Source organism: Lolium rigidum, chromosome 3 (genome assembly GCF_022539505.1).
Source record: "Lolium rigidum isolate FL_2022 chromosome 3, APGP_CSIRO_Lrig_0.1, whole genome shotgun sequence".
Lineage (NCBI taxonomy): Eukaryota > Viridiplantae > Streptophyta > Magnoliopsida > Poales > Poaceae > Lolium > Lolium rigidum.
The window spans coordinates 160,006,623-160,029,142 of NC_061510.1; the positions used below are offsets into that span (position 1 = coordinate 160,006,623).

A 22,520-nucleotide genomic window follows, 5' to 3' on the forward strand; every position below is an offset into this window, starting at 1 on the left:
GCCTAACTGTCAAAATTAGAGACATAGAAGATAGGTCAAAACAAATCATTTGATTTCAGTTTATATTCAAAAGAAGACCATTTTCAATCTCTATGATTATAAAGTTTTCATGCTACGGATTTTCATGTCAATTTGATACATAGATTATAGAATTATTGATACATAGATAGCTAGTCATTATCAATTTCCCCAGCTACTGGAACCATGTCCATTTCTCAAATACATTATCCCAGATTTTGAATCTTGTAGAGAACATCGTCACAAAACCTACTTCTTTATAATGAAAATTGTTGTTTTTGGTTCAGCCAACAATGAAGGAACCAACCAAGTTTTAGTTTGACACGAAACATAATGGTTCCATGTACAATATACAGTCTAGCTTGTGGTGATAATGATCAATTCAATGACTTGCCAATACACCAAAGCACTGGTAGAAACAACTTACAGATTAAAGGAAGCAGTGAGATCTTGATTAGTGTGGCTCACTACAGCATTGTACTTGGTGAAGTCCCCAGAGGCAGTATCAAATGCAGCATCAGCACCAAAAGCTGTCGCTTTAGTCCCAACTACAGCAGAGAAGTTACCAAGGAGATTTGCATTCAGGCCAACACTGGCATTGATGGACAGTCTGGGCAATGCAAGTACCAGAGCTCAACCTGGAACCAGAAGAGAGGGGATCAAACACAAGTCAGCACCAATAAACTAGCAGATAGTTTTAATCAAAAGTTTAGAGAATTATGCTACTGATTGCATGTTACTGCTCAAATTTCAGAGGTAATGGGGGTGCCATTCGGCAGTATTTAACACTAAGAATGAATTGATAAGGAAAATTTAAAGAAAAAAAATACCTTGAACTTAACAGAACCGAGACGGGTATCCTGAGTCAATTCTTGCCAAGAAACTCCGGAAGAGTGAGGAGGTCTTGTAGAGAGGGGAAGCAGCGAAGTAGGCAAGCAGTGGAGGACGCAGCCGCCCCCTCCTCGGAGTCAGAGGAGACGCGCGGGTCTTACAGCGCGTGGAGGACGACAAGGCATGCGCATCCCTCCGTGACTCCCATGGCTTGCGTGGAGGGTGGAGCAGCCGCACTCCCTCCTTCACGCGCGCGGCGGTGGGCAGTGGAACCCTAGCCCCTAGCCGGTTGAGGGAGGATGGCACTGGGCGGTGCTGAAGGTCGACGGTGTAGGTAGCAGTGTGGGACGGCGGAAGTAGGGATGCAGGGCGGCGGCGGTGGAGGTGGCGGTGGAGGTGCTGGAACCTAGGCGGCCATGGGGATTGGGGGACGAGCGACGGAAAGGACTGGCGCTGTGCGGGCTGAGCAGCGAGGCGGATTGTGCAGTTTGGTCTTAGAAAATAATAAAAACGGCTTTTTTTGGAAAGGCAAATCAAAAATCACTCACTTTATAACACAGCCATAACCTACCCTGTAAGAGCATCTCTAGTTAGAGACCGAAAAAATGCAAACCGAAAAGCGCGAGTTCAGAACGCAAGTTCTGATTAAATTAGCTTTGGCGCAGAATAGAACCCGTAAAAATGAAACTGAAAACTGAAATTCGAATTGGCGCGGGTAAATGTTGGCGACGATCATAGTTCGTAGATGAAATATATACTTACATAGCGCGTGGAATTCAAATTACTACTAGCGATGATCATTGTTTGTCACCGGCAACCTAATAACATAGGTAAATGAGCAAAATGCGGCCTACTAGCTATGGCGCGCGCGGCGGTGCTGGTGTTGGCGAAGATCGTCGGAGGCGTGAAGTCTTCACGCGTCGTCCTTGTCAAGCTCGACTATTTCGAGCTTGATCTTGCGGACGCGGGCGTCCCGGCGGGCCGCCTCGTACTCCCGTACCTGGCGTACGTCGTCGGCTTCTTCCCAGCGGAAGCGGGCCCTCGCCTCCGCCTCGCTGATGGCGAACGTTTGCGCCATCACCGCCTCCTCCTCGTCGCTGCCGTGGACGTAGTCCCCGGCGGAGAAGGTTGGAGAGCGCGCGGGGACGAGGTCATCCTCCTCGAAGCTTGCCGCCACGAGCAGCCGTGGTGCGCGGCTCAACTGACCGGAGGAGGAGCTCTCGGCCTGGTTGCCGTAGCAGGCGAGCTTCCCTGGGGGTGTGAGCCCCCAGTTGGTCCACCGGCGAGCGATACGCTTGCGCGCGCCCTCGCTGCGGTTCCACTTCCGCCGCTCCGCCTCGCTGCGGAAGACGGGCGGACGCGGCGGCGAATCGTCGCCGCCCAATCCCGCGGCTCGGCTGCCTGCCCCTCCACGGGAGGCCATCGCGCGGCGGCGGCGGAAGAATTGGTGGCTGGCTGCGCGTGGATTGCTCGTCGGAGCGTGGGACTGGCGGCGGCGGAGGGAGAGGAGACGGCGAAGGGGAGTAGGGTTTGCGAACCGAACTCCCCTCCGCGATCCCTTTTAATAGGGGTCGTGCGGGGGATTTCTCGGGCCCCCGAACTTTCGATTCGGGCCAGCCCACCGATTCGGTCACTGATCGGCGTCAGTTTCAGCCCGAACCCGTAAATCCGCCGGAAAAGTTCGGTTGCGGCGGGATTTACGGGCTCTGTTAGAGATGCTCTAAGAGATCTTCACCAACGCGTCCCAAATAGGCGCCGACGGGGACGTCGGTACTGCCGTATGAAGGTCGCCGGTAGAGCATCCTCTATTTAAGGATGTTGCTTCCACACCAACTTCCCCATACGCCAGGCCCGATAGAATTTGAAACTTGGAATGACATTTAAAATCGAAATTTGTACAAAATTTATACAAAAATTACTCAAATTTAAATCTAAATAAAACTTAAACTTAACCTTTATATATTGGACGTCGGTGGAGCGCGCGACGGGCCTGCCTCGTCGTCGTTCTTCCCCTTTGCCTCATGCATCCATGCCCACCTCTTGGCCCTTGCTTCGCGCATCTGGCGGTGGAGCATGACAGACAGCCTTTGCCGAGAAGCCTCATCGCGCCTCGCTTGCTCGCGGACGAACGCCTCGTAGTGGCGATGAGCTTCAGTCGCTCCGCCTCCATGAGGAGGCGTCCTGCCTCCTCCGTGGCTGCTCGCTGGCGCGAGATCTCGAGGGCGTGCTCGAGTTCGCGTCGTTAACGAACTCCCGCTCCTCCTCCTTCAACCTCAGGAAGCGTTGCGCGTTCAACAACGCTAGGATCACCCCATGCTCCGGATCGGCGGGGGCCTGCGGCTACTCGCCCCACTGCACCGCCTCCTCCACCGACTAAGCTTCTGCGTCTGTGATGTAGGCCTCGTGTCACACCGTGAACCGTGGGTCCACTGCGTCGTCGGAGTGTAGTCCGCGTCGGGCTACGGCTCCGGCTTCGGCTGCGGTGGTGGTGGAGGCGTCGCAGGCAGCGCGCGGCCGTTGAGGCCAAGCATGGAGTACGTCGTTTTAAGATGGCACGGCATTTTTGAGGTGGAGAAGAGAGACTGGCGCGGCAACGGTGGTGGAGATGAGGGGGTAGCACCGTGGCGGTGGATGGCGTACGTACTAATAGGGGTGCCAACTACCCGCATTTACGACGGCGTAGGCGAGTGGACGCCGCATGGCCAGTCGTCGCCCTTGTCGCCGCCTCGATTTCCGCGCGGGAGACCATTAAACGTCGACGACCAACCTTCCCACGAGTCATTTTTTATGCGAACCGTCGCGTTCTCTCGCTGACAAGGCGCCCCCACTCGCGAAGACGCCGACACGGGGTTGCCGACGCTTCTATTAGGCTCGAAAAAGCGTCGGCGCTATTTGGGGCGCGCCGGTGCAAGCCCATTTTTTATGCTGGCCCCCAAAATGCTATCGGGAGCGCCGCTGGAGATGCTCTAAGTACCTTCGAGTGATGAAGTCTAAGAAACTGATATGACAAGTCTTTAGCTCGGTAAAATCACCACATCGTCTCGCTATCCACGAAAACATCGTCTCTCGTTGAAGAATATTTCGCTTTTTGTGAGACACCAAAATGTTAAATCTGAGGTTGATTCATGGTGGTCACTGCTTTCCTAACCATCCAACCACAATTAATTCTCAAAATATAAACAACTTTGTCAAGAGTGGCTAAACGGAGGCCTAGCTACATGTAACTCGTTATTTTAACGGGTTAAGTACATTTTTGGTCCCTTAAATCTTGCAAAAGTCTAATTTTGGCCCCTCAACTCTGTTTTGGTCTAAATCTGCCCTCAAATTTTTAATTAAGTCCAACTTTTGTCCCTAACGATGATTTAATGCATGATAATTGACTGGTTTTGACTTTTTTCCACCATGGAAATCTAAATGAAATCATTCGTCCTCAATCAATAAATAGTCAAAATCCCCTTGCCCTAACACATATGTGTGCCGCCTCCGCCTTTCTCATTTGGAGCAGCCAACCTCACCACTTAAGCCACCTCCACCTTTCCACCCGACGCAAAAGGCCACGCATGTCAATCGATTCTGCCGTTCCCACCCACCTTATTCGTCCTCGTAGTGCACCGCCACTAGGTGTTAGGAAGAGTTAGGGTTACTACGCCAAATGGATAATGATCACGATTTCACCGGTGAACATTCGTAATGCTAATTGCATCTCGAGGTGAGATGATCCTATATGGACTAAACCTGCCCAAATTTGTCTACATTGGCAAAAAAAAAGTGAGTCAAAAACTGGTCAATCATCGTTAAACCGCTACCGGAAAGGGCCTTTAGGGCGCGCGGCGGAGAACGATTTTTTTATCCGGCGCATCCCAAATCCCTTTGGGGATGCTTTGGGGGACGTGGGTGGAGATGATCTAAAACCTCAATACTTCAAAGTACACATGCGATGTGCACCTAGATGCATCCTGCAAAAACACCAATAGATGGGTTGATTTCCTCCCATGAAACGTCACATCACACCATCATGGAGAAGACACGAGGAACCTACGAAAAACAATTCACCTTGTGAGCAAGAGGCAATCCTTGATTGGGAGATCGGCCAGGGGCTGTAACTCCTTCAGTAGAACCATCTTTCTTCAAGACCTCAAGCATCGGCGCTGTCATCTTCTCCAGCACGGTCATCATGGTGTTGATTGTCTTCCAGACGAAGGTGAGTATTTGAAGGACCTGCCTCCCTTGTTCTCAAGAGTCGGATTGAGAAGAGTATCCACCCCAACTCTCAAAGCATTTTGATCCGCAGAGTTTTGAAGACCTGCCCAATATTTCGTAAAACAACATAGTAGAAAGAACCCACCGAAGCAAGCTCTATTGTGAAGGTTCCAAGTTGCCCAGCATATCAAAGCGATGCCGGCAATTTGGGTGTTTCGACTATCATGAAAAAATTGAGGAAACCACCAAAAGAAACGAGAGAAAGAACCAGGTCGGTTCTGGGCTCCAATCGCTTCACCAAAAACACTCCAGACATATTTTGCAGAAGAACACTTAAAGAACATACGGGGAATCGTTTCCTCCTCGTTACAAAATTGGCAGAGAATGTTACCCTCCCAGTTTCATTTTAAGCGGATTTTTTTATTTTAAGTGGAGTCGCTCTGTAATCATAGTTACAAAATTGTTTTTGATTTCCACCCATGGTGGAATTTTTATGTGGCTTTGTAAGGTGATTCACTTGTTAACCTTTGTCAACTCAGTCTTACACGGAATTTGCCGGGACAACTCTCTCAGAATGAGCATAAACAGAAAGTGTAATACGTGTAGCAGAGCGGACCGTTATCAAGGAGTACCACTAATGTTCTGTTGTAACGGAACTAGGAGTACTGACAAAGATGGACCATATCTCCTCTTCACAGAAGAGATTAAGATTTGAAGCTCTAATGTCTGGACATTTAACTGCAATCACTGTTGACATATGGAGTATGTGGCCATTTGACTAATGATTACAGAGCGACTCCATTTGGGCCAAGTGGCAGCCCTCACAATTGTGAATGGGGCTATCTTACCATAGTTCAAAATGTTCTATTACAAGGATTCTGAATGTATGCAACCAGACGGTTGTGCAAGTCAAACCCCTTTCAGTTGGAGTTCAGTCGTGCTTCAAATTGACAAGCCATTTGTTAGAAGGAAAGGATGAGCATAGAATTTACCTCACATGTGAAGTTGGTTACCTTTCTCTTCCTCTGCCCCCCCCCCCCCCACACACACACACACACATTCAGTGGCCATCAGAACGCTTTGCAGAATCTCTCCCTCTGTCCAGTCATTTAGGCAGCTTCTTGGCTGTGCTAATATACCGGTGTCCAGTCACTATAAATGGTAATTTCAACTGGTTGCTGTCAAAAAAATTTGCACCTCTAATGTCAACTGGAAAAAAGGCCCTCTAATATCAGATTGCCAATGTTGCCAGTTTCAGCACAGTTCATATAACAAACTTGCAAGGATAAGGACCTTAGAGACGGCAAAAGAGGTACTAAATAAATTGTAGTAGCTACACTCCAGATAAAATGTACATGAGGGCGGAGCTAGAGGGAAAATGGCCCTGATGCATGTTCAAGAGCTTGTCATCTTGGTAGTTGAAACTATGCTTCCATGATGTATTTTTCTTAGCATAACCTGATGCACTTGCCTTAGTAAGCTCATAAGTAACACTAAAAAATTTCTTTGACCTTGATGCATGTGCATCAGGGTGAGCCTACAGAGTTCCGCCCTATGAGATGAGAACATAAATGCTGTAGTATTTAGCCATGATTACCCTACATAAGAAATGCTATTATACTTGCCGGGTTTGGCAATATATATGGATTGTGGAAGCTTGGATCTATAGATTTTTAGCCTTCCAAAAGAAACTTTAACCCCATGAAAGAAATATTCTTTTAGCGTGCTAATTTGCAACAAATTTCCCATCTTGCATTCACCAGGATTTTCCATTCTCACAGCAAGTTATCCTGGTTTTCATAATTCAAGGTCAGTCCAAAATAATCTTATCTCGTAAAATTCAAGCCATGTACTGTAGATTGCAGCTCCAAACAAACACCTAACGTGGTCTGAAATCTAGCCATTTCTTTCAAAATAGATAGGGAAGATCCAGAATAATCGAACAAAGTGACAGCTAGCTTAAGCAGTGGATTTGTCTTCATCAATGCCCCATTGCCATCCAGCAGAAGAGGAATCTACGTATGGGTTTGTCTTCTGTCAAAACTAGAGTTGTACTTGTATGTACCATGTCATATCATCAAATTATGTGTGTACGTATAATACATGAACACTGAGCAATAATTCATCATTTGGAGAACCTGTAGCAAGCAAGTCTTAGCAGGAGTGGCCTAATATTTTTGCTTAACCAGTGATTATTTAGTGTCTTGCAACATCAGTGGATAATGATTACGCAACATTTCAATGCATGACCATATGAGAAACCTTCAAATAATATCATCGCAACCCAGTCTAACAGTATCGTTTAATCTTCTTTCACAACTTCTGAGAAGCAATATGTGCATGATACAGCAAGCCAGAATGCACTTCAACTGCGAAGCTCACTGGCTTGCTTCTTCTATTCACAAACAGTGGCCAAACTTGCAATGGAGTGGCCTTACAGGCCTAAATTCATAGATTGGTTTTGCAAAACATTCCCTGTAGAAGTGCTCCCTGCATCAGGAACATAGATACATCTTGATTTCAACAGATGCTTATAATGCCAAAATTATACACAGTATCTTAAAGTTCTTCAAGCCAAGCACAGTGAACAGGCGCAGAACAGAACTACATAGGAATCAAGCAGTTCCCAAAAGGTACCCAAAAAACTACACGATTCTGTTTTGAATAGAGGAACTGCATAAGAGTTTTACTGCCTACATAATTATATAATCCAAACAAGCCCAAAAAGATAGCAAACTGCAGACTGGATGCATAGTCTACATCACTATGTTTCTTGAACACTGTATATGTTTTAAAATAAGCTTTGTAGCCACATGGGGGCAAAAATAGAACACACTCTACGCGACATCAACAAAAGTGCAGGTCTGGAAAGGGAATACACTGCGTCACAAGACCAATATTCTATAGAACCCAAGTAACCAGCTAAAGTCCAAGACAATGGCAAACCCACTCTTCGCATGGTAAGCCTCAATCTTTAGAGATTCCAAGTTTTCTCCTTCATCATAGAACGGCTCCGTGACCTCCTTTGCATTTTACATGGAACTTGTGGAGAAGACAGACGCTTCCAAATTGCCATGGCCAGACAGACGCGACTTCTTTTCAAATATGCATCTTTCATGAGCAGTCTGCAGTGTCCTGGATTCCTGCCCAGAACAGTAAATCAATATATCATGAGTATAATTTTTTTGTACACTCAAAACTGGAGTAGCATACAGGCATAAAGATCAGCATACGTGGTGGCAAAACCAACAGGCCTCAAGATGGAAGAAGACAAGAGCAAAAAACCAATGTGCTAACAAAGCAGGTTCCTTAATGGTATATATAACTGACACCGTGATATGAGAACATGTACATCCTATTCAAGTTCCTTTCTGTCAAACTTGCAAGGATGGCATAGATGTGAGACAGCAGGGAAAGAGTAAAGATCACTTCAGTTAGTTTGAGAGAACTGGAAATTGGGAACATGCTAGTGAGCATTACTTTACCTACTACATGATCTAAGCAAGAAAGTCAGACAGATTAGTTGAACTATCTCACAAAATCATACTAAGGTAACTCCTGGATATCGTTACATTATTTACCTAATTGTCTGGATATCACCATAAAATAAATAAACACCAGAAAGATACAAGATAATAATAAAGGGGGAAAATGCATTCATTCATTCATTCATGTTTTGTATAGTAATTGTTTTACCCCTTGGTGTTGCACTAGGTGTGTAGACTTTGTATTGACGCACTAACCAAACATTTAACCAGGATACAGATAATAGAACGATTAAAATGCAAAGGATCCTAATAAAATTGTAGAACATATATACAAGATAGTAAAAGTAAATTTCATCACTATGGCAGTCACGAATCATTAACTCACCTGTAACCTCATCAGTAAAAGCAACTCTACAGACTAAGTAGGCTTCCCGTGTATATGCCAATGGATCTGGAATCCGTCACTTCCAGTGCATCATCGTAAGTTCCAGTTTTGGGATCATACCTTTTCAGAAGTCCTTTTCCATGAGAAAACAAGATCCTCCCATCATGTAGTATAAGAAAAGGATACACATACAACTGAGCAACATGTGAAGGAATATTGTATTTCTTCTCCCAGATTGCATTCTCAAAATCTTTCAGAAACCACAAGCCCATAGAGATGTAATGATTGTTATGAACTGTCACTAAGGAGAAATCCAGTTCAGCCAATGATAATTGGAGGTTAAGATGCCCGTAACAAAAATCCTCATTGTCCTGAACAAACGTGCGTACCGGTGCCGGACCACGCAGAGTACCCATCCACTCCTCTGTATCAAGGTTGAATGAAGCTATGCTGCCAGGTTCAATGGTTATCACCCCAGAATTCATAATACTGGAGTAAAAGTCCATCAAAAAATGCACCAAACCATTTACGACGACACATCTCATACGTTCACCATGACCGGCAAAAATAAGGGCCGGAGGGCTCTGCTTTCCTCTCCATCTTCCATAGTTTGTGCCGTCAAGGGTGATGACTTCACACATCTGCCTATCACCAACACTAACGATACGGATCGCCTTGTACACTCCCATGGAGGAAACCTGGCCCAATGCACATGATTCCACTTGTCCATACCCATAATTCGCCTGTATCTTATCCTCCTTCGCCAATTCATCCGAGTGCCCCGGTGGCAAGACGAGAGTAGCCCCAGTGGCTGGGTTAAGCACCCAGAGGCCCAAAGGGTGCAACTCCCTAGTGAAGCAGATGAGATTAAGATGGGTGCGCATAACAGTGATGCTGTCATGGCTGATTGGAATCACGGCAAAGACATGGCCTGACTCATCCTCAACAACGATGTCACTCTCGATGCTCGGAATTCGCCTGACTATATTGCCGGACAAGTCGACAACATCGACACCATTGGCCATGCCCTGGTCGCGGTAGGCCACAGCGAGGAGTGGAGCCGTGTGGCGGGACTTGTGCTCCCCGACGAACAGCGGGCTGGAGGTGAGGGCGCGCCACGACGGGCAGACGGCGTGGAGGCGGCATAGATCTTTGGCCGGGATGCGCAGAAGGATTTCGACAAGTGCATCCCTGGGCAGGTCGCCCAAGCTTGAGGTGGCGGGCAGCAGCTGAGAAGACGCCATGGCTGTAGTAATAAATGCGCTAGTGAGGCCAACATCATCACACAACCTACTTCTTTACAATGAAAAATGTTGTTTTTGGTTCAGCCAACAATGAAGGAACCAACCAAGTTTTAGTTTGACACGAAATATAATGGTACCATGTACAACATAATTGTACCATGTAGAATATACAGTCTAGCTTGTGGTGATAATGACCAACTCAATGACTTGCCAATAATACACCAAAGCACAACTTACGGATTAAGGGAAGCAGTGAGATCTTGATTAGTGTGGCTCACTACAGCATTGTACTTGGTGAAGTCCCCAGAGGCAGTATCAAATGCAGCATCAGCACCAAAAGCTGTCGCTTTAGTCCCAACTACAGCAGAGAAGTCACCAAGGAGATTTGCATTCAGGCCAACACTGGCATTGATGACAGCCTGGGCAATGCAAGTACCAGAGCTCAACCTGGAACCAGAAGAGAGGGGATCATCAAACACAATTCAGCACCAATAAACTAGCAGATAGTTTTAATCAAAACTTATGCTACTGATTGCACTATGCTGTAGATCTAAACTGTTTTAGTCAAACATATTGCATTATGCTACTGATTGCATGTTACTGCTCAAATTTCAGAGGTAATGGGGGTGCCATTCGGCAGTATTTAACACTAAGAATGAATTGGTAAGGACAATTTAAAGAAGAAAAAAATACCTTTGAACTTAACAGAACCGAGACGGGTATCTTGAGTCAATTCTTGCCAAGAAACTCCGGAAGAGGAAGGATGCCTTGTAGAGAGGGGAAGCAGCGAAGTAGGCACGCAGTCGAGGAGCCCGCAACGGCAATGAGCCGCAGCCACGCCGGCGAACAAGCCACCGCCCCCTCCTCGGAGTCAGAGGAGACGCGCGGGTCTTACAGCGCGTGGAGGACGACAAGGCATGCGCATCCCTCCGTGACTCCCATGGCTTGCGTTGCGTGGAGCAGCCGCACTCCCTCCTCCACGCGCGCGGCGGTGGCAATGTAACCCTAGCCCCTAGCCGGATGAGGGAGGATGGCGCTGGGCGGTGCTGAAGGTCGATGGTGTAGGTAGCAGTGTGGGACGGCGGAAGTTGGGATGCAGGGCGGCGGCGGTGGAGCCTAGGCGGCCATGGGGATTGGGGGACGAACGGAGGAAGGAGGGGAGAAGTGAGCTCCAGTCGTGAACTGGCGCGGTGCGGGCTGAGCAGCGAAGGATTGTGCAGTTTGGTCTCAAGAAAATAATAGAAACGGTTTTTTTTTTTGGAAAGGCCGTCAAATAATACGTACGTACATTTATACTCTTATAAACGCACAGGCACATCCTACCCTACGAGTATCTTCGAGAGAAGAAATCCAAAAAAAAACTGATCCAATAAATCTTGAGATTGATAAAATCACCACAGCCGTTTCGCTATCCACGGGAACATTGTCTCCGAGTATTTTGTTTTTTTATGAGACACAATGAATGTTAAATCTAGTGTTGATCCGTGGTGGAGGCTGACCATCCAACCACAACTGATTCTTAAAATATAAACGGTTTGGTTAAGAGTGGCTAAACGGAGGCCGAGCTAGTTGTAACTCGTTATTTTAAAACATTCATAAATCACATTTTGAAGTTTCAAAAGAAAATCAAATTTGTTTTTGTAGAGATAGCCTATGAGTATGCTACAAACGGGTTCGCATTGAGATTTTGCATTTATGTAATAGTACATATCATTGGCCATCTTTAAAATTTAATTTAGATCTTTTGAAAATTATAAATATGAACTATGAGTGTTTAAACATAAAGTTTTGCATGTAACTCTGCCTCTATTTTAAGTTTCTCAGGTTTGGTCTAGGTAACATTGCTTGTACGGATTACATCTTAAGTTTGCTAGTTACCATGCGTGCAGAGCCTATAAGAAGAGAACAGCATTGAAAACAGAAGCTTGGGTCTGAAATTCTGCCATAAGTCGAAGTTTTAGAACTTTGACTAGCAATATCTTTAAACATACTTAGTTTAGATATTGGAGGATCACATATGTATTTTTTTCTAGAAAATCACTTTGACAGTATACAATTTTATGTTGCTTCATAGTTTTAACTATTTTATGATAAAACGGTCAAGTTGCATTTTGAAAACCGTGTTGAAATCCAAAATGACAACAAAGAAACATACTATTACCTCTGTCCATAAATAAATGTCTTTGATTTATCAAAATTTAGATGTATGTAGACACTATTTAATGTATATATACATTTAAATTTCGATAAATCTAAGGCATCTATTTATGGTCAAAGGGAGTAGAATTTATTTTTGCCATGATTGTCCTGCATAAAAAATGGCTATCATACTCTTTGGGCTTAATAATACATGTATGGGTTATGGTCTTGTACGAACTTGCATCTATAGGTTCCTTAACTTTCCAATAAAAATGAATGATGTTTATAACAAAACAAAACAAAATCCATCTAGCACTCAGGTAAAACCAAGATTGTCCATTCTCAAACAAAGTTTTCCCGGTGCATCATAGTTCAAGGTACAGTTTTGTCAGGATAAATAAATAAATTCAAGGTATACTGTGGTATAATCCAGTTGATGTTATCTCTTGGTATCCAAGCTATGTGCTGGTACAAAATCCAAGCTACAACCATCAAACATGGTCTTTGATATCTCAAATTTAATTTCAAAATAATGAGACAAGTTTCCTGTACCACGGCATATCATCAAACTGCATGTAATACATGTACAGTGAGCAGCAATTCATCCTTTGGAGATCCCGTGGCAATTCTTAGGAGGGGGTGGCACAAATTTGCTATATTTAACTAATAATGAATACTCGGGGAGTCTCACAAAACTAATGTACTGTACTAACTAATACTAAATAGTTTCATACTTCCATGCACCATGTGTCAAACCTTCAATCAAAGGGTATCTCATCCTAGTCTGACAGTTCCATACTGGGTTGGTTTTGCTAAGCATTCCATGAAGTACTGTAGAGGTGTTCCATCATCAGGAACATAGCACATGCAGATATCTTAACTCAACAGATGCTAACACTATTCCCAATCAGAGGCCGGTGTGCCTCTGATTCTAGCCCAAGCACACGTAAGTGAATACAAGATGTGATCAGACACACCGACACAATAGTGCATATGTTATCATGTGTCAATTTCTGATATGCAGCATGAATTTGAGACACGGACAATCAGTTCTCAAAAGTGCCCCAAAAAACACGAGATCCTGTGTCAAATTGGAGGAAATATAATGATTCCTACCAAATAAACATTTTTTTTTAACAAGCCCAAAAGAGATAGCAAACAACAAACTGGCTGCACGCCTGCACGTTCTACATCAGTTATGCTTGTTCTGTAGATGCTCCAAGTAAGCTTCATGGGAGGAAAGGGTAAACATGTTCTAAAAGACTTCAACTCTAGAGCAGGTCTAGAAAAAGAATGGACCTCTGCAGTTACAAGAAAATATCCAGTTAAACTCAAGTACTTCGGCTGCACAATGGCGAAAACACTCTTTGAACAGCAGATCATTTGAGTTGGGTTTCCCCCTCCTTCATCACAGAACAAAACATCTATTCAAATGTGTATTTTCCTTGAGCAATCCACAATGTCCTGGCTCCCTGGATAAAAACATTTAATAGATTCATCAGGATTTCGTAATTTTTCTACAAGCATAAACAATCAACTAAACTGTGGCCAAAGGAACAAGCCTCAAGGTGGAACAAGAACGATTGAACAAAAAAACTGATTCCATTTTTATGACACCAATGTTCAACACACCAAGTCCCTAAATGTTACTATATTATAACTGGGACTTTGATATGAGAACATGTAAATCTTGCTCTTTCAAGCTTCTGTCTGTCAAACTTTCAAGGATGACATAATTTGAGATGGCAGGGAAAGAGTAAAGAGCACCTTAACGTTTTGTTTGAGGGAAGTAAAGATTGATTTCATGGGAACATACTAGGGTGCATAACTTTATCTACTACATGATCTAAGCAAGAAAGTCAGAAAGATTTATTCAATTATCTCATGGTTACATACCAAGGTAACTCCTGAACGTACATGGTTTTCCTAATTGTCTGCTGTCACCATAAAATAAAAAAACAACAGAAAGTACAGGATAATAAATGAAAAATATGCATTCATCCATTCATGTTTTGCAGTAAATTATTTATACTTGCCCTCTTGGATACTGCAGCAGGCACATAGTATTATGCTTCGAAAAACCTGCTTACTATCCAAGTCTATGACCGACCAAAGAAGACTTAATCTTATTAGCTCACTAACCAAACATCTAACCAGGATGTAGAAGATGTAACGGACATGAAAATGCAATATTCTCTTAAAACTGTAGCACATATAAAAGATAAACTTTGAAAGCATGAAAGTAAATTTTACCAATGCATTCATCAGTGTTTCATTCACTAATCATTGGCACATCTCATCAGTTATAGCACCTCTACAAGCTCAGCAGGCTTCCTGTGTATACGCCAATGGATCTGGAATCCCTCACTTCCAATGCATAAACATAAGTTCCAGTTTTTGGATCATAGCTTGTTACATATTTCTCTCCGTGAGAAAACAAGATCCTTCCATCACTTAGTACAAGAAACGGATACACAAACAACTGGGCAACATGTGACGGAATATTGTATTTCTTTTCCCAGATTCCATTCTCTACATCTGTGAGCAACCACAAGTCGATAGAGATGTAATGAATGTTCTGAACTGTGACTAAGGAGCCGTCCAGTTCAGCCAATGATAACTGGAGAGTAAGATCCGCGTAAATGAACCCCTTGTTGTCCTGAACAAATGTGCGTACCGGTGCCGGACCACGCAGAGTACCCATCCACTCTTCTGTCGCAAGGTTGAACGAAGCTATGCTGCCGGGTTCAATGGTCATCACCCCAGTGTTACAATAACCAGAGTAGAAATTCATCAAGAAATGCACCACTCCATCGATGACGACACATTTCATGGCTTCACCACGACCGGCACAGATAGGTGACGGAGGGCTCTTCTTTCCTCTCCAGCTTCCATGGTTTGCGCCATCAAGGGTGATGACCTCGCACAGCTGCCTATCCCTGACACTAATGATACGGATCAGCTTGTACTCCCCCGTGGATGAAACCTGCCCCAAAGCACATGACTCCATTTGTCCGCGCCCATAATTCCTCTTTACATCATCATCACGCGCCAATTCCTCTGAGTGTTCCTTTGGCAAGACAAGAGTAGCGCCAGTGGCCGGGTTAAGCACCCAGATGCCCAACGGATGGTACTGCCTAGTGAAACAGATGAGATCAAGGTGGGTGCGCACAACACGGATGCTATCTTCGCTGGTTCGAATCGCCGTGTAGACATTGCCCGACTTGTCAGTACTAAGAAGATCACTCTCAATGCTCGGAATCCGCCTGACGACATTGCCGGACAAGTCGACAACATCAACGCCGTTGGCCATATCTTGATCGCGGTAGGCCACGGCGAGGAGCGGAGCCGTGTGGCGGGATTTGTGATCCGCGATGAAGCGCGGGTCGCAGGTGAGGGCAAGCCACGACGGGCTGACGGCGCGGAGGCGGCAGAGATCCTTGGCTGGAACGCGCAGCAGGATCTCGAGAATCGCGTCCCGGGGCAGGTCGCTCCAGCTGGAGGCGGCGGGCGGCGGCTGGGAAGACGCCATCGCTGGCTGTAGTAATAAATGCGCCGGTGAGCAAGGGGAGGCCGCGAAACTGAAGATGGACTCAAATCGGCAGTGTCGAGGAGGATGAGAAGGAGGTGGTCGTACCGACGGTGGGCAGGCGAACGGCGGGTGGACGGACCGGAGAGGAGGAAGACGGCGAGGGTTTCGGCGAGCCCTCAGTGCCAAGTCCAGTGGGTGGAATTTTTTCCTTTTTTGAGATGGGTGGAAATCTGGGTTGGTCTGAGCATAAAATTAGGTATCTTAGCTGGGCTGGGCTGGCTTAAGGCCCCTGGCGTTACAGACGTGGCAATACTGCAGTTCAGCCTTCACGGCTTCACGCACATGCATAGCTTTTCTCCAGCCGCGTCCCCAAAGCGTCCCCCAAAGGAATTTGGGCACGCTGGACAAAAAAAATACGTTCCAGCCGCATCCTCTAAAGTTTATTTTTGTCCGGCGCGTCCCGATACGGTGTCCGGCGCCCCGAGCCCATCCCCGGCCCACAGGGGACGCATCGGGGACGTCGGAAACAACGAAAAGCGAGGCGGGCTCCCACATGTCGGCGACTATTTGCATAAACCATTGGTTCGCGCCTCTTTTCTCGTCGCTCCTTCCTTCCCGCGCCTCCCACCCCACCACCGCCGCTGGATTTCCCGGCCGTTTGGGCGTCTGATCTATGCTGAGAGTCGGCACCGTTGTCGCGGCTGGGGCTCCCGTCGGTCGTGCCGCCGCCGCGTCGCCAGCGCGTCCCAGAACGCGCCGTCAAATCCGCCCCACCTCCGCGCACAGAAGGTGCTCGACGACTTGCCAGGTAGGCGCGATTGGCCGCTGTTTGTTGCGTCGTCCGCCTCGGCGCAATTTTAACCATTGATTTTGCTTTAGCCATGGACGACGACGATGAGATGGTTGCCCTGTCGCTGGACGACGAGCAAGCCTTCGACGACGACCTGCGGGAGCATTTGCCGATCATCGCGTCCCTCCGGGACATGCTTGACGCGCGAGGCGGAGAAGAGGAAGAGGCCGCGCCGCGGAGGATCAAGGCCGGGAAGAAGGAAGTCGAAGCCCCGACGAGAGGATGGAGGGGCATGCCATGCTTGCACAACGACTACTTCGCCGACGAGGCAACACATGCCGACAATTTTCGGCGCCGGTACAGGATGAGCAAGGGGTTGTTCATGAATATCCTCCACGGCGTTCGAGAGTTCGACCCCTACGTCAAGCTCAAGCTCGACGTTGTAGGCGTTCTCGAGTTCTCGTCGATTCAGAAGTGCACCGCCGCCATGAGGATGCTTGCATACGGAGCACCTGCCGATACACAGAACGACTACCTTCGCATGAGTGAGTCTACTGCCATTGAGTGCATGTACAAGTTTTGCCGAGTCTGTGGTGGGAAAGTTTGGCAAATACTATTTGAGAGGGCCAAGCGAGGAAGAGAGCTGCAAGGATCATGGCACAAAATGCTGCCGAGAGGATTTCTGGAATGCTTGGAAGCATCGATTGCATGCATCTGGGCATGGAAGAACTGCCCGTTTGCTTGGCAAGGTATATACAAAGGCCGTCATGGATATTGCGAGTGTGGTGCTTGAAGGCGTGGCAGATTATGACATGTGGATTTGGCATTCTTTCTTTGGCATGGCGGGATCACACAATCACATCAATGTGTTGCAACGGTCTCCGGTGTTCGACGGACTAGTGGAAGGGCATGCTCCACCATGCAACTATGAGATCAATGGCCACGAATATACCAAAGGCTATTATCTAGCCGATGGTATATATCCAAAATGGGCCACTTTTGTCAAAACAATCTCGAATCCATCAGGTCTGAAGAACTCTCACTTTGCTACGCGACAGGAGGCTTGCAGGAAGGATGTCGAGCGGGCATTTGGTGTGCTTCAAGCACAATTTTCCATTGTCCGGTACCCTTCTCTAAGCTGGTCTCACGACCAAATGTGGGAGGTGATGCAGGCTTGTGTGATCATGCACAACATGATCATCGAGGATGACCGGAAGAATCATGCTAGGTCACATGTTGGTCCCTATGTGTGGTGACCCGGCATACCACTGCATGGTGTAGTATGCAAGTCTGATATAACACCAATGAAACATCGTTCCACTAGTATTATAGCGCTCAGAGTGGTACAACAGAAACATATGCGGGTCCAAGGCATGTCTATAGAATTACAACATTGACTCTGTTACATAAGATCATCACAACCTCCTACTTTACAATGAGGTAAAACTGCAAATAAACTCCAGAAGAACGACTCGTTATCTAATCTTATCACGAACTCTATTTGTAGAGTATTTAACTAGCTATAGAGGTTAAGAATAGATTCTAGCTAAGTAGGAGCTAGGTTTAGGAGGCTAGTTCCCTTCTATGGCTAAACTAGGTTTTCTCCTTGTTGGTTGTGGTATCTGACTCCTCTGACAGGGTCCTGTCTCTTGAAGTAGTTGTTGACTTCTCGGCCTTCGAGTTGCACTGTAGGTCCTCCTTCGATGCCTCCATATCTAAGCAGGGGATTTAAGAGTGGGATGAGTACGAGCGTACTCAACAAGTTCATTATAGGAAAGAGGTGTTTAATGCACTAGCTACGGCATTAGACCGGAAAGTCTAATACCAATGCAAGTTTTCATAACCATTTCTTCAAAAGGTTGCTTTTATTCGGAAGAACTATGTCCAGTCGGCCTTCACCGGTTTACTAGAACTTCATGGAGTTCCTTTCCGGCACCGTTCGCAGTTCCATATCCCGGAACGGGGAGTGACGGAGTCACGAGTTCATTACACTCGCGAGAGGTGTGTTGCTTTACCCATAAGAGATCTTAACCTTGGTGCCAACCGAGTTGCAGGCTCGTCCACACTTCCTTTGGTGTGAGGCCCGGTATAAGGTCTAGCCAATCATGTTCCTCCGCTACCTCGAACACCCACCCTTTGTTGCAAACTCCGACCACGGGTCCACGCCGGTTCACTTACACCATTTAAGGATGGGCCCCGACCACGACGACAATGCGGGGCTCTACCATACATTCCTACGCCGGCGGTGCAACCCATCATAGACCGCAATACCGTGGGGACTTAGGACTCCCCGGCCTCACCGCTTGCTCCTTCGGGCGACAAGTGTACTACGGACAATGCCGTGGGGACTTAGGACTCCCCGGCCTCACCGCTTGCCCCCTTGGATTACAAGTGTACTACGGTAAAGCGCATCCGTTGATGAACGAGAGGTGGAAACACTTTTGACTACTCCGTCCCACTCCGGATCTTATGGTTAACACGGGTATTACGGCACAAGAATCACTGGACGACATTTGTTGTTTAATCCTAGATGGATATAAACCCTTGCAATGGAACCTCCACCATATCAACACAATCCATGGTTCCATTGCCCACCACATAGTCATATCCATAGTTATGAAAATAGTGGTTTTGTTTTTATGCAATAGTGATAAATATAGTACTTTGCAAGTAATTTGGTAAAAATACTCAATTGACATGAGCAAGCGATGAACTTGCCTTTCTTGACTGCAAGATTATGCAGGCAAGGTCTTTGATACGCAATAACTCCAAATTCTAAAATAGAATCATCGTCCGGTAAGGACGATGTTTAAAAGATTGGCAAGGATGCAATAATGCATAAGCATGCGATGCAATCGTTCTAAGCGTGACCTAACCCCGATGATTTAGGATTAGTGAGTGGTAATGATTAGTTCAGGTGTGTTGCACTTTTAGAGTGATTCTCATACAAGGTTCTTATTCAGGTGTGGTTACATGGTATCATAAACAAGTGTTGCAATATATCATAATAATAATATTAATAGCACACAACTATAACATTTGGTGTAATCCTAACATGTAATGAATAGTGATTGGTTTTAGCACTATATGGCATGGTTAATGATTAATTATCATGTACTTCAAAAGAATAACTTTTGAAGAACATGTTCTTTGATAAAGAACAAGTATGATAAGTAAGGTTGTGGAGTTCTATGGTTTACTATGGTTCTAATTGAGTTCTAGAGTAAGTATTGGTTGGATCTCAACAATGTTGGATTTATTAATAACTAGGGCTTGTATGGTTTTAGTGAAGCATAAGTATCTCAAGCAATTAATGGTTGCTATTATGGTGATATATCTTAGTGGTAATAGATAGCTAGGTTTTATATGTCCTATAAGCAGGGTTGATGATGATTCTTTATTTTCTTCAAAAGAATAACTTTTGAAGAACATACTTCTTAAGTAAGAAGAAGTATTACAATTAAGGTTGAGGTTATCTTGGATTATCTATAGGATTTACGAGTAGAGAATGGTTGGTTCCTAAATAGGATGGTTCATAAGTATCTCACACTAGTAGGGTTTAGTGGAGTATGGAATGTAAGGTAATCATCAGTCATGGTTACTATTAGGGTTCATCACAATGGTGTGATGCTAATCATGGATAGTAAAGGGTGGTGGTCTTGGGAATAGGAACTAGGGTTTTACACTGGGTTGATCCTACTTGATTCTTTAGGTCTGATGAAGATGAACACGGGGGATGCTAATTAGTAGTGATAGGGTTCCCATATGTTATGTGGATTTGATCTAGAATTTAGTTGCTAGATATGAATCTATGATAACTAATGAAGTAACAAGATCACATGTTACTTGGGGTTTAGGTTTGGGGATAATTAAGGGTTCACAAGAAATAGTGGAGCTAGGGTTCTAAATGGCATTAGGGTTTTAGTGTTCACATGAAATTATGAATTTCCTGTTTTTCTACCATATGGAACTAGGGTTTTCTTGTTACCCTATAATCCGTGGATTAATAACTTCATTAAGGAAATTGAAGTTATTAATAACTTTGAAATAGAAATAATATTGTATTTGACATTTTATTATTTTTAATGAATTTAATAATTAAGGTAATTATTAATTAAGGTTTAAATCCTATTAATAAAGATTTAATAAGTTCCAAATAAAGAAAATTAGTTTTAATGTTTTCTATATTTACTTTACTGGTTTTATAATTTTTTTCTAATTATTGAATTTCAATTCCATTAAGAATAAAAGAAAAGGCTTAATTATTAAATTTAAAACAATTAAATTTTTATTATAAATAAAATTTCATATTATATTTTTATTGGGTAGAGTTTACTTTTCTAAGAATTTTGATGTCTTAATTATATTTTTCTGAGTAATAGATAATTTTCTGCATTAATTCAAAGTTTCAGATATTTTCTGGGTTTTTCATTTAAATGTAAATACTATTTGTACCGGTTCGTTTCTAGACCTACTCGTTGACTGGTGGGCCAAGGCCATGATGCGTGTAGTTGACACGTCCGTTGGGAACCCCAAGAGGAAGGTGTGATGCGCACAGCAGAAAGTTTCCCTCAGTAAGAAACCAAGGTTTAATCGAACCAGTAGGAGTCAAGAAGCACGTTGAAGGTTGATGGCGGCGGGATGTAGTGCGGCGCAACACCAGAGATTCCGGCGCCAACGTGGAACCTGCACAACACAACCAAAGTACTTTGCCCCAACAAAACGAGTGAGGTTGTCAATCTCACCGACTTGTTGTAACAAAGGATTAACCGTATTGTGTGGAAGATGATTGTTTGCAAGAAAACGAGTAAAGAACAAGTATTGCGGCAGATTTGTATTTCGGTATAAAAGAATGGACCGGGGTCCACAGTTCACTAGAGGTGTCTCTCCCATAAGATAAAAGCATGTTGGGTGAACAAATTACGGTCGGGCAATTGACAAATAGAGAGGGCATAACAATGCACATACATGTCATGATAAATATAGTGAGATTTAATTGGGCATTACGACAAAGTACATAGACCGCCATCCAGCATGCATCTATGCCTAAAAAGTCCACCTTCAGAGTTATCATCCGAACCCCTCCGGTATTAAGTTGCAAAACAACGAGACAATTGCATTAAGTATGGTGCGTAATGTAATCAATAACTACATCCTTAGACATAGCATCAATGTTTTATCCCTAGTGGCAACGACACATCCACAACCTTAGAACTTTACATCACTTGTCCCGCATTTAATGGAGGCATGAACCCACTATCGAGCATAAATACTCCCTCTTGGAGTTAAGAGCAAAAACTTGGCCGAGCCTCTACTAATAACGGAGAGCATGCAAGATCATAAACAACACATAGGTAATAACTTAATAATTAACATAACATAGTATTCTCTATCCATCGGATCCCGACAAACACAACATATAGCATTACAGATAGATGATCTTGATCATGTTAGGCAACTCACAAGATCCAACAATGAAGCACAATGAGGAGAAGACAACCATCTAGCTACCGCTATGGACCCATAGTCCGGGGGTGAACTACTCACTCATCACTCCGGAGGTGACCATGGCGGTGAAGAGTCCTCCGGGAGATGAGTCCCCTCTCCGGCGAGGGTGCGGAGGAGATCTCCGAATCCCCCGAGATGGGATTGGCGGCGGCGGCGTCTCCGGAAGGTTTTCCGTATCGTGGCTCTCGATGCGGGGGTTTCGCGACGGAGGCTTTAAGTAGGCGGAAGGGCAACGCGGGGGGCCACACGAGGGCCCCACACGCTAGGCTGGCGCGGCCAAGACCTAGGCCGCGCCGCCTGATACGTCTCCGACGTATCGATAATTTCTTATGTTCCATGCCACATTATTGATGATATCTACATGTTTTATGCATAATATAAACGA

General features: G+C 45.2%; 2 protein-coding genes across 6 annotated transcripts in view; both read right to left on the bottom strand.

Moving 5' to 3' along the window:
• Nucleotides 1-7,643: 7,643 nt before the first annotated feature.
• On the bottom strand, nucleotides 7,644-11,348 carry LOC124702589 (putative F-box/kelch-repeat protein At3g17540). 4 transcript variants are annotated; one of them, XM_047234750.1, is made up of 5 exons: nucleotides 10,860-11,348; nucleotides 10,404-10,613; nucleotides 9,312-10,168; nucleotides 8,923-9,217; nucleotides 7,644-8,192 (listed from the first exon to the last, which is right to left on the bottom strand). In XM_047234750.1, exons 3-4 carry the CDS (start codon nucleotides 10,164-10,166, stop codon nucleotides 9,176-9,178), a joined length of 897 nt encoding a protein of 298 aa, XP_047090706.1. In that variant the 5' UTR covers nucleotides 10,167-10,168; nucleotides 10,404-10,613; nucleotides 10,860-11,348; the 3' UTR covers nucleotides 7,644-8,192; nucleotides 8,923-9,175. The 4 variants fall into 4 exon arrangements, with proteins under 4 accessions (XP_047090706.1, XP_047090703.1, XP_047090702.1 ...); XM_047234747.1 differs by having other exon boundaries at nucleotides 7,644-8,184; nucleotides 8,923-10,168; XM_047234746.1 differs by having other exon boundaries at nucleotides 7,647-8,192; nucleotides 8,923-10,168.
• A 2,328-nt stretch (nucleotides 11,349-13,676) lies between these two features.
• Nucleotides 13,677-22,520, bottom strand: part of LOC124702590 (putative F-box protein At1g47765) — an 18,883-nt gene continuing 10,039 nt past the window's right edge. The window contains exon 2 of one of the 2 annotated variants that reach the window (XM_047234752.1): nucleotides 13,677-13,777. The gene's annotated coding sequence lies outside the window, so the exon portion shown is untranslated. The remainder of the gene's footprint in view (nucleotides 13,778-22,520) is intronic. The other variant, XM_047234751.1, reaches the window with a different exon arrangement.